The sequence below is a fragment of the Paramisgurnus dabryanus genome, chromosome 16 (genome assembly GCF_030506205.2).
Source record: "Paramisgurnus dabryanus chromosome 16, PD_genome_1.1, whole genome shotgun sequence".
Taxonomy (NCBI): Eukaryota; Metazoa; Chordata; class Actinopteri; order Cypriniformes; family Cobitidae; genus Paramisgurnus; species Paramisgurnus dabryanus.
Genome location: NC_133352.1, coordinates 16774857 through 16789009, shown reverse-complemented (window position 1 = coordinate 16789009; position 14153 = coordinate 16774857). Strand labels below are relative to the sequence as shown.

General features: G+C 36.4%; 1 protein-coding gene across 2 annotated transcripts in view; it reads left to right on the top strand.

Annotated features, from left to right (window-relative positions):
• Positions 1 to 14153, top strand: part of pcdh11 (protocadherin 11) — a 208747-nt gene that overhangs the window by 108766 nt on the left and 85828 nt on the right. For both annotated transcript variants that reach the window (XM_065271715.2, XM_065271714.2), the window contains one exon: positions 9854 to 10055. In XM_065271715.2, coding sequence (XP_065127787.2) covers positions 9854 to 10055 — 202 coding nt within the window. The remainder of the gene's footprint in view (positions 1 to 9853; positions 10056 to 14153) is intronic.

Genomic DNA, 14153 nt, shown 5'->3' with positions numbered 1-14153 from the left:
CAACATATATGTTTATGTTTCTTTAAAGGGCACCTGTTCTCCGATTTACGATTTTTTATTTCCTTTGGTGTGTAAGTGTGTATTAGTACATGTAAACGATATGCAAAAGGTACATACCCTTAAGTAAACGATGACGCGAGTTATCACCTCCAACGTAAATCTCTCTTTTATTGGACAACAACAAACACATATATTGTAGGCAACAGTTTACTTTCTGGGATTGGTGATGTAGACAAGACCGACATTATCATAATTCCTCCTGCTTACAGCCTGTAAGTTAACTCCTGTTAGCATTGCATTGTGAGCGAATCTTTCAAACATGGTAAGGAGAGTCACATTTCTGGCTGATGTCAGAGGTATTCAAACCAATCGCAACGTACAGATTAGCTGGCCTATCAGGGACACAGAGCTTTTCAGTTCAATGAGTTTTGTACAAAATCTGGAGCTACAAAAAATTATGTGGTATGTGGAAATAATGTGTTTTTAACCATAAACCACACAAACACATTGTATTATACCAAATACACAAAATAATGTTGTTGTTTAGCAAAGAAAATTAACTTAACAAATTAGGTTTACTTATATTTTACTTGTTTTTATAAGTTATGTCAACTTATTAAAAGTCAAAACTTAAAATAGTAGGTTGAATAGACATCAGTTTAAATTTCAGTCTGCATTTTTTTAAAGTGTTGTCACCACTGGCCAATCAAAATCAAGCATTCAGAGCGGCGTGTAATAAATATGAACCAAATTGGACTTTCGATTGTTATAGACTTTTAAAATAAATTATTTTAGATATCATAACCCACACGAGTTCAGCAAATGTGTGCACACTTTGAGGAAAGATCTCCTCTCAAACATTCGAGATGATTTGAGACTTCTGGAATCTTTGTCTAAAAAGTGAAAAATCTGATAAGGAGAAATGTTTAGCAAAGAATTTGCTTTCATTGCTGCCTTAAAGAAACAAATGAAATACATCATTGTGAATTTTCTTTCTTGTGAAAAGGTGTCTTCAAAGTCAGTCTTTTCTAATATTTGTATTATATCAGTGAGAATGGATGCATAAAAGCTGTGAGCTTAAGGTCATGTTTTATAACTAAGTAGTTGATTCAGTAGGAATAAGAGATTAAAGAAGTTAAACACAACTAAAAATATTACATTTCATAGCATATTTCAAAGAAAATGTTGTATGAGCAAGGCTTCCAGGAAGCAGCGTGTTCTTTAAAGAAGTTTAGATGCTTCAAAAGGTTATTCATGTTTTAGTGCTTTTAAGAAACTTGCTCTTCCAAACAGCTCATTTTTCACCCTCACTTTGCTTAACATTTCTGGATAGTTACAGAGTAATGACTTTAGTCTCCTGGCCATCAAACAGCTAATGAAGTGACAGTTGTTTTTCTTCTTTTTTTTTTGTTTTGTTTATTTGCCGTCAGCTTTTGTCTGGACTGTAACAGATTTAACAACCTGTGTTCTGAGTCTATTCCATCAAGCATTTATTTTGAGCAAATGTCACTTGCAAATGGCTGTGATTCAGTGATCTTTACGTGTGGAATGGGCTTTCGACGGAGTTAGAGATTGTCTTTTTTTGTTTTTGAAGTGCTTGCCCCTGCATAGATGATCTTTTCATTATCACGAAGTGCTAACCTGAGGTCAGCCTGCACAAAGTTATGATTAGAGCGTTCTGTAATCTCCGGCATTTAGTTAATTATGTTGCTCTTGAGGTGGCCGTCCACGTCAACTTCAAATCCCTTGAACACCGTTGCCACGTATTGTTTAAATCGTTTGCCGTGCCGTCGTAACCCGCTGTTCCTGCGAGCTGTAGTAGCATGAAAGCAATGTGCTTTCAACTAATCTCTGTTGTTCTAAATTCAATGTCATTACTCACATACATCACTGAGCCCTTTGGCAACAAAATGAGAAAAAAGACAAAGCGTTTTCACCTTCAAACTGATGAGAACATACAAGCCTGTCACAGACCTTTGGTCTCTCCGGTGATTTGTCTCTGTAACCGATATCTTAATTTTTTTAGATGGTGCAACATTTGTTCAGTTGCAGAAAAGCATGCGGTTTTTATTTATTACCCATCTAATGATTTATTTGCTTGAAAATGTGGTTTTGCAGTGGGTAGTAGGTCAATTTAGAGGGTTAACACAACATCACTTCAGATTCAGAGGCAAGCGTATCGGTGCGGTGGTCTTGAATGTTCAGTTTTCTCGCAGGGTTCAAGTGAAAATGAGGAGAGGCGGCTGATATGTTTTATTTAGCTGAGCAGCTCTGTTCATTGATCTGGAGAGATGCCTGTTGGTGCCTTACTGGTCCATGAGCAGCAGCAAACGAGAAAATTAACCATAATGCTATTTCACGCTACTCCACTGTTGGAGATCACCCCTGCCTGCTTCTGCACAGCCAAGATGATGGGAAGAGACTGCAGCACTTCTTAGGGTCACTCTGCGTGAGCGCTCGCATATTTGTTAGCCTCTCATCGCCTATTCATAGGAACCAGTTATAAGCTCCTACATTGCGAAGATGAGTTTGAGTAAAAAATGAGAATATCGAATGGGTAAATTGGGCTGCATTTATATGTAAAAAATACTGAATAAAACACAGAAGCTGTTGCAAATCTCACTAGGTTGATGATTGGTTGTTTAAAATGAATGGTTGTGAATAGGTTCATGAGTGCAGTACTTAATATTGGAGCTAAAAGTTCAGTAAAGTTGGCTTTACTGTAAAGTACTGTAGTTGTGTCTAGTAGTCATGAACTATAGTTGCTGTAAGGGGAATCAATCAACATTTTCATTTTAGGGTGCGTTTGATTTGAGAAGAGGAATAAAGATGAATCTGTATTTTTGGTCAATTTTGAAGAGAGAAAGAAGAAAAAGAGAGCAAAAATTATTACAGGAGTTGCAAGCTGGTTTTAAATGCAAGTGATATTTCAAATAAAAACTGTTATTGAGGTTTATTGCATTAAAGTATTTTCTTCAAAATAAGCAGATATCTGTTAAATTAGGCCATGCATCACATACCCAATAAGTAGAAAGAATATGTGGCTCAGAGAAAATACACATTTGAGGACACGCCTGTTAAACAATACAAGGAATAACTTGTAGGCTTTTTAAATGTTTTTTTTTTTTCAGTTTCAACCCCATTAACCCTCTGTATATGCAGCACTGGCTTGTAAATCCCCAAGTAGTAGCTGTTTTTCACTCAAATGAGGTTGGTGGTCCACCGATACCTGCCTTTTAAAACCTGGCTTTCTTTCTGAATAACGCTGACGTTCTGACTTTGCTTGGAAGACGGGACATGGTAATGCATTGATCTGTGACTTCCCCATGGACTAGGATGGCTGATGTTCTTCCTCTTCTTCATGTTAGCATAAGCACCATCTAATTCTCTTGCTAACCAATCCAGCGCCATCTGCACATTGTCTGGGTCGCTACCGGCGAGGGGCTTTGGCAGCTCTCGGCTTGTTGCACAACCTGGCTTATTTTTTCCTCTGTTTTTATCTCTATGCACATACTTTTGATGCCGGTGTTTTATCCTGTTGGCCAGGCTTTGTTTGGTCTTGGTATCTCCTCCAGCAGCTTGTGTTTGTTTTATGGATTTCTGGCGTGGGTCTTTAAACAAGTGATAATGTTTTACAATACGTACACACCTTAACCGCAGCGTAGAGAAAGGGGAGATGGGCTTTGTTGATTCTAGTTTGGAGAAAAAAAAATGATGAAAATGTAATCGGCAGTACAAAAAAACAACAATCAAATAAATGTGTTGAAATATGATATTAAATAATGCAAAATGCAGCCAAATAGACCTCCAAGAGAATCAATGGTTTTAGGTCACTCGAACTGGCTCTTAACCTTGTCAAGATGTGCAGTATTGTCCGTTTGATGCAACTTTTCCACAAATTGGCCTAATTGAGTAAAGTCTAGGACAGAGGTCTCCAACCTTTTTGTGAGCAAGGGATACCACAATGGATAAAACAGAGAGCTACTTTTGATATGGTCTACTCAAATTTGTTGATTTTATTTTATTTTACTTGTCGATATGTTTTAGTATTGTTTAAAATGTTAACATACATAAAAGAAGCCAAGCTAATATAAAAAATATGTAATAAATAAATATTACAATCGAGACTATTAATAGACTATGCTTTGGCGGGCACTTCACAGACTCTGTGCAGGCTACCTGGTTCCCGTGGGCACCACGTTGCAGACCTCTGCTCTAGGATATAAGGTATTTAATTTTGGAAACCCCACTTTTGGTAAATATTCACACTGTCAGACAAAAAAATATCTCTTGCTACCAGGCGGTACCCTTTCCAAAAGTGCACATTTGCAAAGAGGTTATATTACAGGTAGGCTATAAACGGCTACCAAATTTATAAATATCTGTACTTAAATGGAACATATTAGGACATTTTTAAAAGGTACCGCCTCAGTGATAGTAAGTGACCCTTTTTTGGACAATTTTTCTGACATAGCACATTAAAATGACTTTGTGAGTATTGGTGAGTGAGTCAGATAAATTATTAGATTCACATTTAAGTTTGATAACGAATGATCTGAAAACAATGTGATTATAAATAATAGCCCAACAGGTAAAGATAACAAATGAAACTTATTTTTCCGGCTTTAGTTGTGTAACAGAGAGTGGAGGGTTGACACGTCTTTCTCAAATCATCCTTGACAACTGCATTTAATCAATTACAGCATTAGATTCGGAACGGGATGGGTAATTAGAAACATTAAAGTAATATTTGTGCATTTTGTACGTCTGACTGTTGTCATCTTTACAGAGCTACACTGCAATGAATATCCCTTAAGGGCCATAATGGTAATTCAAGTCAGATCCCTATGAAGTATTAGCTAAAGTATTCAGAACAAAAGACAGAGAAAAAAAATAAGACCAGTTATATTGACTTTTGGCAGTCAGTGATATTGAACATTTTAAACAGACTTGATAGCCCGATCCGGTCGGGTGATTCACTGCATATGAAAAGCCCATTGCAAAAGCCACTAAACGCCACCTCCTTCAAAAATGAAATAATGATATTAACCAAATGCTCTGGGTGCGGATTATGTTTATTAGATAACTTAAAAAGTCCTCAGAGTGCATGGAAGATGAATGTGAAATGACCGTGGTTGACTTTCAAACTCAGGTCCATTGTGAGTACATGGACCTGCATGCAACCCAAATGTGGCAGCCAGATGCCGAACATCGCCTCTTAATATGTGGTTCAGATTCTTCATTTGTACATTTTGAATTCTGTCTTTCATCATTTGCAATGTTTCTAGTTGCATCTTTAGTGATTTTGCAACTGTTTACTATGTCTTGTCAACAGAAGTGGATTATTTTTAGTGGGCATTTTCTTTCTTAACATTCCAGAAGTCAAACATAAAATGTTTACAGGGGCAGATCAAATTCATCGCTTTCAACAGGATCATGTTTGAAGTGTGGCTTTTGCCTTATTGGAATTGCTTTGGCTCCTTAATTATAGATAGCATGATTCCCTAGCAACAATCTGTTGTTCTGTCAACTCCGATCAGAGCTAAACCACCTAACGTGACACTCAAAGGTCATGAAACTGCTTTTTGTGGCACAGTATCAAAGCAACCTCATAATTAAAGAGAGAAATCTACTGTACCTTACTGAGATCACAGAATGAACTGATAGTTATTGACAGTATACAGTAGCTATTACAAAACTTAAAGCAATTTATTAACTCACACAAACTAAACTGAATTAACATTGAATTAATACTGGCAGCTGGTATAAATACCGTACTTTGAGGGAGGTTAAGCTATTTAAAAGTAGTCTATACAACATGTGACTTATTTAAATACCATTGTAAATAAGAAGGTAGATGGAATGTCTGTATATTGGAAATTAAAAATAACAGAGGACTACATTTGTATGCTTTCATTATAGTTCATATAAATTCTAACCTAAAACCTTGATTAAAAAGCACACACATTACAATGCATCAACTACTCTACGCATAAAATTGTAGGAAATAATAATTGCAGTGATTTATTTCTTTTGGTTTTTCAAATGTGAATTTACCTCTATGGCATTAACACAGTATAAAAAGCTTAGCAGACAGACTGCAAACTAAAATGAGTTTATATTTTGTCATTCCACCAATATTGTTTCTAAATGAAGTGGTAAGCAGTTTGGAGACGTGCGTTTTTGGCAGAACCTGCTCTTTATTTTTGCCAGTTTTTTTTCATACATTTCTTTCTCTGCTTTTTTAAAACACAATAAGGCCTTTATTTGTGACAGAAGAGAAACATTTGAAAAAAAATCCCTAGGGATCTTGAGCATGTGTTAATGATTAACTTTTGATTCTTTGTTTCTTTAAACATTTTAAAAATATGAAAAAAATATTCTCCCTGTCCGTGTGTTTTTAATTCCAATTGTATTTGTTGTAATATAGACTTAGAGTTTTGGGCATATGGATAAAATTTTCCAATGGCATAGAGTCTTTATTTGATTATTTCCACTGAAAATATAGCCTGAAGATAAATCGGATTTTTGAAGGTGAGGTGACCCTAAGATCTAGTGGTGATCCTTTTCATGTCATTTGGTTTGTATTATAATGGTTCAGGGATAGAAAATATCATTAGTCTAAGTACCGATCCACCCCTGAATGCAGCCCTATGAAATATTTACTATGTAAATGTAAAGCTCAATATTATTTGTCCTTGAATTTAGCATTGTGACAACGACTGCATATTCTGGTTTTCATTTAAGTTATAACAATGTCCACCCAGTTTTATTAAAGTGCACCTTTTTCATTGCTAAAAACAATGTTATTTTTTGTATTTAACTCTTTCACCGCCAGCGTTTTTAAAAAAAGTTGCCAGCCAGCGCCAGCGTTTATCATGATTTTCACCAAAGTTTAATGCCTTCCAGAAAATGTTCTTCTTTAAATATATAAACATACAATATACCAAATGAAAGAACAGACCCTCTGCTTTCAAAAAAAAAAAAAAAAAACGTTTCATCCTACCTTCAGTGGTTCTTTTGTAATCAGCTTTTGAATATGGGTAGGTTTCTGCAAAAACACCACATTTTGAGCAAAAAGCAGAGATAATTCCATTTTTGTGACGGACTTTTCATAGAGATCCCATTCAGAGCGATCTTTAAAACAGACATGAACATGCAGCCGCTTGCCATAGGCCAATACTTCCGGGTTTAAAAAGTTGCGGAAGGGCGCCGGGTGGATAATAGCGGTATTGCGGAAAGACGGAAAATCTCGTCATTGGCGGGGAATGTTTTCTCTAAATTGACAAGATATCTCGTCAATGGCGGTGAAAGAGTTAATACAATGTGTTTGTGTGGTTTTTACATTATTTTCCACATACCGTACATTTTTGTAGCTCCAGATATACTGCTTTCCTCAAACCATAGACTGTAAAAAAGCCTGTTCGCTCTCTTCCATTGGTGAAAAGTGAAGCCGCCAGTGTCCCGATACGACGCTGACATCTTGGGCCTTGAGTCTGCGCAGTAGCGAGCAGAAAGTTAATCCGCGAAATCAAGACCCCGCCCTCGCTCTCGCAGAATGAGCATATCACACAATATCACAGCTGTCAATCATGACGTGACACCACCGTTTTTATATCAATAAAAAAACTAACTAAACACCAACTTATTTTAAAAACAAACATTTGAATTCACATCAGCGTGATAAAAACTACAGTAAATGACAGAAACTAGCTTCGGAAAAAAGATAATTGAAGTGTAATAACATTTTTTAGTTGGTCTCATTGAATAACATGGGGAGGCGGGGTTTATGACCTATACTGGGACCAGACACTGGGGCGCGATCGAGATGTTTTGGCTTCACTTTTCAGGGCTTGTGCGGCACGCTTGCCTCAAACGCATTGATTTTGTACAAAATTCATTGATTTGAAAAGCGTTGTGTCCCTGATTGGCCAGCTAACATGAACGTTTGCGATTGGTTTGAATACCTCTGACGGCAGCTAGAAATGTGACGCTCCTTACCATGTTTGAAAGATTTGATTGTTAACAGGAGTTAACTTACAGGCTGTGAGTCCAAGCTGGAGGAATTATGATAATGTCGATCTTGTCCACGTCAACAGGCCCAGGAAGTAAACTGTTCCCTAGTCTCTTTGTTTTTTGTAGTCCAAGAAAAAAGATTTATGTTGGATTTATATACTTTGTACCTTTTGCATATGGTTTACATGTACTAATACACACTTACACACCAAAGGAAATGTAAAATCGTGAATCGACCATAGTTGCTCTTTAAAAGGCAAATAAATTGATTTTGTCTTACATGAGTTTACTATGATGTTAGATGAAGAAGATGATTAAAGGGCCCTGTTTAATAAGGGCTTATGTAAAGGCCGTGCTTGCCTTTGGCCATTCCCTTACAGCCAGTAAATTAGGAGACTAGATAAAGGTCACTTTGCATACCGATCCAAGCCCTAGAGAGACAGAGGTTTTCCTCTTCTGATCAAGAAAATCTACATAGTGTTCCCAGATCTGCCTGGGTAAAGCTACTTGATCCACACCCCCTCCCTCATCTAATTTGGGCCAGTGGGTCGAAGCGGTGGAGCCCAGTGAAAACGAATCACCAGTTTGCATGACTGTGGGCAGTCTCTATCAATCAGAAATACAATGCTTAAAGGAAAAAACCGGCTGGGACTGAAATATTCATCACTCCTTGCAGTGCAGTGGACTGAAAGCAGGATTTCAAACAGTCGTGGGAAGTATTTGATAAAACGGATCAAATGATAGTTTGCCATTCTTGGTTACAGTCATTTCGTACAGTAACTGACGTTTGTGTAATTTCATTTCTTTTTCTGAATGCTCGCCACTTACTAACAAGTAAAGTGCTAACATTTGCACCTGAACTGAGCTTGGTGCTTAACCATCATGTTGAGAGTGAATTTGCTTTTTATGTTTGGGCAGCCCAGAGACTGGGTATAAAAATAATAGTTGTAGTAATTTTGACATTAACCTTTTATTTTCACTTGAGATACTTTTTATATGTTCATCTGACCCAGCTGGTTTTATTTTATATTTCATATTTAATGTTCTGTTTTATCACAAACTGTGCAAGTATTTGTTTTACTCTTGTTCAATATTGCTGTGTCATTTCTGTTTGAGGTTAATTTGACACTGATTTAAGAAATTGTAGAAAAATAAAATGAAATAAATCCAATTCGGTGGATGAAAGGAGTGTACTTCTGGTGTATGTACAAAACCTTTGAATACAAATTTGCTTTAAAATTCAGTTTTAAACCAGAAAACTCTTTGTTGAATGCAAACAAAAGATGGCCAACGTAAAATAAAAAATAAAACAAGTTGAGGAAATTGACATTTAATATAGTGGCTGTATAAAAGTCCTTTCTTTTGGTTAATTTTTAAAGCAATACTTTTTTAATGGCCAATGTTTACTCTGTAATATACATTCACTTCAGCCTTTTTAAAGCATGAAAAGAGTTAAAGATATATAATTGTCCAATTGTATCACTGTACTTGTAAACCTATCACTTACAAAGTTAATAGCAGCCTGTGATGGCATTAAAAAGAACTGACTTTGGGTCATGCACAGGATCACTTAATATTACATTTACAGTATATTTAGTACTCATGTCGTATGTTAAGTGGATTTATTAAGATAATAAAACAGAGTTCTCTAATACATCAAACAGAATATAAGTGATAAAATGATGCTTCAGAAAACACTTACAGTACAGCTGCACATCTCAACCTGTAATCCTGATGCACAGGAGGAGATGTAACAAATTATGCCTCCTGTTGCTTCTTGAAAGTCTGGAGCTATTGAGTGCTCAGCTTGAGTTCTGTGCGTTTTTCTATGTTTTAGCAGACGCAACGCCGCGTGACCTTTCACCTGCCAGACGGATCTCAGGAGAGCTGCAACGACAGCGGGCTTGGAGAGCCGGAGTCCAACAGCGGCACCATCACCACCCATCCTCTGCCTCTGGGCTTCCCTCAGGACGAGTACTTTGAACAGACCTCACCAAACAGCCGCACCGAGGGTGACGGAAACTCTGACCCCGAGTCCAGTGAGTACCGATCGCTGTACATTTTTAGCAGATATGCGAGATTAGGCCAGGCAAGGCAAGTTTATTTGTATAGCACATTTCATACACAGAGGTCATTCAAAGTGCTTTACACAGAAATGAGAAAACAATATATAAAAAAGAAAAAGAAAAAGTAAAAATAAGATTTACACGATAAGATCACAATAAAGACAAAGATACATGAGAATTTAAAATAACAATTAAAGAAAATAAATGTGATTTTAATAAAACAGTTTAAAATGTTAAAAAGAATAAAACAGGAGTAAAAGTGACTTGAGTTAAAGGTGCAGTCAGTGTGAAGCAGCACAGTGCTCATTCAGTAAATGCAGAGTTAAACAGATGTGTTTTTAATCTAGATTTAAAAGTGTTTACTGTTGAAGCACATCTGATCTCTTCTGGAAGTTGATTCCAGCTAGAGGTGGCATAAAAGCTAAATGCTGACGCACCTTGTTTTGAGTGAACCCTTGGTATTTCTAACTGACCGGATCCTAATGATCTGAGTAATCTGTTAGGTTTATATTCAGTTAGCATATCTGTCATGTATTTGGGTCCTAAGCCATGAAGTGATTTATAAACGAGAAACAATACTTTAAAATCTATTCTAAATGTAACAGGAAGCCAGTGTAAGGACCTGAGGCCACAACTGTAAGGGCCTACGAGTAGCCTTGACTGACAAATTGACAATCTTTGTCCTTGCTAAGCAGAGCTTATTTGTGAGATGCTTCAAGCACCTGAACAAAAATTCATATGTAATATTATGTTTTATAAAACTGTTAGTTCAGTCCTTGATGCTGATTGGTGAGTAGCCGTGAGTAGCAATTTATTTCGGATATAACACAGCTATGAACGCTGCACTAAACTATTCTGTGTACAGTATCACCCTTAGCAACCACTCTTAACAACGTAAACATGTGAAACTTTGTTGGTCAGGGACTATTTCCTCAACGGATCAAAATGCGTTTAGTGATTTTACTTCATTAAAGCTGTGTTTATACATATTTTTGCATTTATATTTGTATAGTGTGGTAACTGTTTTAGTAAACCAATAAGGTACTTGAGGCTAGTGCTGTTTTGTAAAATAAGTCTGATTCTCATCATGCCTAACAACACCCTTCAGCTGTGACCTATTCCACGATACAGCACAGCCTCTTGTACCTTATTGCTTACTTAAAAACCATGGAGCCCAAGGTTCTGAATCTAGGATATAGTTAAATAGCAAGGTCTGAAAAATGTAAAACTTGGGATGTAAAATGATTAATGACCGTTTAATCATGTTATAAATCAACAGTCATCCATAATTATGCCACTTATTAAAGCACATCGATCATAAATCATTTGTATGAAACGTCAGATTTTCTTGGTTTTTTAAAACCACACACAAAGCGGAGGGTCTTGTATCACACTGAAGGGGCTTATTTCGCGATAACTACAGGCTGCCTCTACATTATCCCGCTTATTACACGGCTACTTGCCACATAAGAAAAAAAACTGGACATGAATATGAATTTGAAACATTTTGTTGGCATATTTGTTTTAAATTAACATTTTTATCCTTCCGCGAAACTTTGCACAGATGCATAAAATGATCGTAATACCTTATTAAGATCCTCTGCTTCATACTTGTCTATCTCCATTTTTGTTTTTTCCGTACATGTTAAAATTAATGTCAAAATTTTCCATTCTTAATTGTGGTTGTCCAGTGTTTGTCACAAGATGGTGCCAAACAGTTATCTTTGTTGGCGCGGAGGGATTTTAAACATACAAGTAGTACCGGCTATGCGTTATTACTTTGGAGCGGTTATTATTTGAAAAGAACAAACCTGCAAATGTCTCAACTGACCAATCAGAATCAAGCATTCCAGAGAGCCGTGTAATACATTTTTTTAAAAATTTTGTATGTATTTATAACACAGTGAAAAATTGTGGTTCAACTTAAAAAAGTAAATTACCTAATTGCCTAAAAAAGTTGAGTTAATTCAACTCAAAAATATTTGTTGACAATATGTTAATACAATTTCCATTTTATTCAACTAATATTTTATGTTAAATTAACTCAAAATTATAAGGCATACAATTTTTTCAACATGATCTCACGGAAAGTCGTGTTATAGTCACAAAAAATTTGATTAATTTATTCGTATCCATGGCACGAAATTCAGTTTTCCTAGAGCAGGAATGTCTCTTTTGTGTCACTCGCACAAATTTAAATAAAGTTTTTTGTGTCTGTGGCACGACTTTTTTACGTATAATTTCATGTATTATGTATTATTCTCATTTTTTTCTTATTTTAAATCATTGTCGCTTGGGGTTAGATTTGTGGTTGGGGTTTGGATGTACTTTTATGTATTGGTTTCTACATGTTTTCTTCTGCTTTTAAAAGTATTCTCGCCTGGAGTTGGGGTTTCGGTTAGGATGTCTAAAAATGTAACAGAAAGTGATTCTAACCCCAACCCAGGTGACAATCGTAAAAAATTGGAAAAAACAATGAGAAAACAATAAATAAAATGACACGAAAAGGAAAGTTTTGGAAAGGACACAAAAAAGTAAAAAATTGTGTGACATGAAAAAGACATTCTTGCTCAAGGCATGAAAAAAGCTGAATTTCGTGCCATTGTCACAAATAAATTAATTAAATTTTTGTGACTATAACACGACTTTCCGTGAGATCAGTCAGATTTTTTTAGTTGAACAAACTCATTTTTTATATTTAAATACTTTAATCAGTGGACATGAGGATGGACTTCATTTCTTGAGCCTGTGGGGTTTTTTTTCTATCCATGCTGGAAATTTTTGGGCAAAGGCAACATTGTTGCTAAGTGAACATTATGCTGCGCACAGTAATAGCGCTTTGCGGAGAAAATAATGTTTGTTTAGGGAGGGTGTTTATTTGCTCAACTTGTTATTGTTTAATGAGGCGCAAAAGAACTGGTTAGCATTTACTGCTGGGCTACTCCGTATCGGCCATTAGTTTGACCGACTGAATTTTCTGACCGTACGCTCCCTAGATCTTCTTCATCATGCAGCCCATAAAGCGCTCTTTGTCTTTGTCTTTCTGGCTCTAACCCCAGGATGTAAAACCCCTTATCAGGGTTTGTATATACTGTAGTTGGACTGCCCAGTGCGTCTGCTGGATCCTTTGATTCTGGGGTTTATTTCAGCCTGATCATCAGGAATCAGTGTGTTGACTGTGATCGGCATAGATCTCTCCATCCCTCGCCGGCCTTGGCATTAATAATATGGGTGAATTACCATAACATTATTCATGTTGTCAGATGCAACAAAAGTAGGAAAAAAGAACAGGATGAAATAAATTGTCTTGCATGCACATGTGAATTTCCTCTATGTCTGCTCTGTAAATGAGACAATAGCGTCACTGGCCAAGGTGCAAATGTCTTTTTGATCTGCACTGAAGCGGAGCTTTAACACTCTGTTGGAGGACGTATGAATTAATTTTTTTGGCTACTTCCATTCATGATCGCCAATTGTTGCTCTTAGATTAGTTGTAGTCCAGCCTGCTGTGTATGATAATTCAACATGTTCTCAGAAATTGTGCTGTATCCATGAATTTAAATCACAAATTTTGCATAAATATATACCTCTAACAAACTGTATGGTATATACGGACAAACTTCTATGCAGAAAATAAATAGTTTCCTATAAATTACGGTTTAACAATAGAAAAATATATGCCAGTATCTGAGATGATGTAAGACCATTGTTTTTTTTTTTAGACTGGCTACAATGTAAATGTGACAAACTATTACAGATACACTGTCAGAAAAAAGAAATCCTATAAAATGTTCTTATATGTTTCATTTAGTTACAGATTAGTTACTTTAAGTTACCAATATGCTTTATGCCCAGCTGCACTACTTCCTGAACTTCAGCCAGCTCCTTGTTTCCTGTCTGCCATTATTGGACAAACTGTTTAATCCAGGTGTGTCTGATTATTGTTGTTGTGACTACTGAGGTCAGGCACACCTGGATGAATCAGTTTGCTTGTGACTACTGAGGTCAGGCACACCTGGATTTATCAGTTTGTCCAATAATGGCAGACAGGAAACTAGGAGCTGGCTGAAG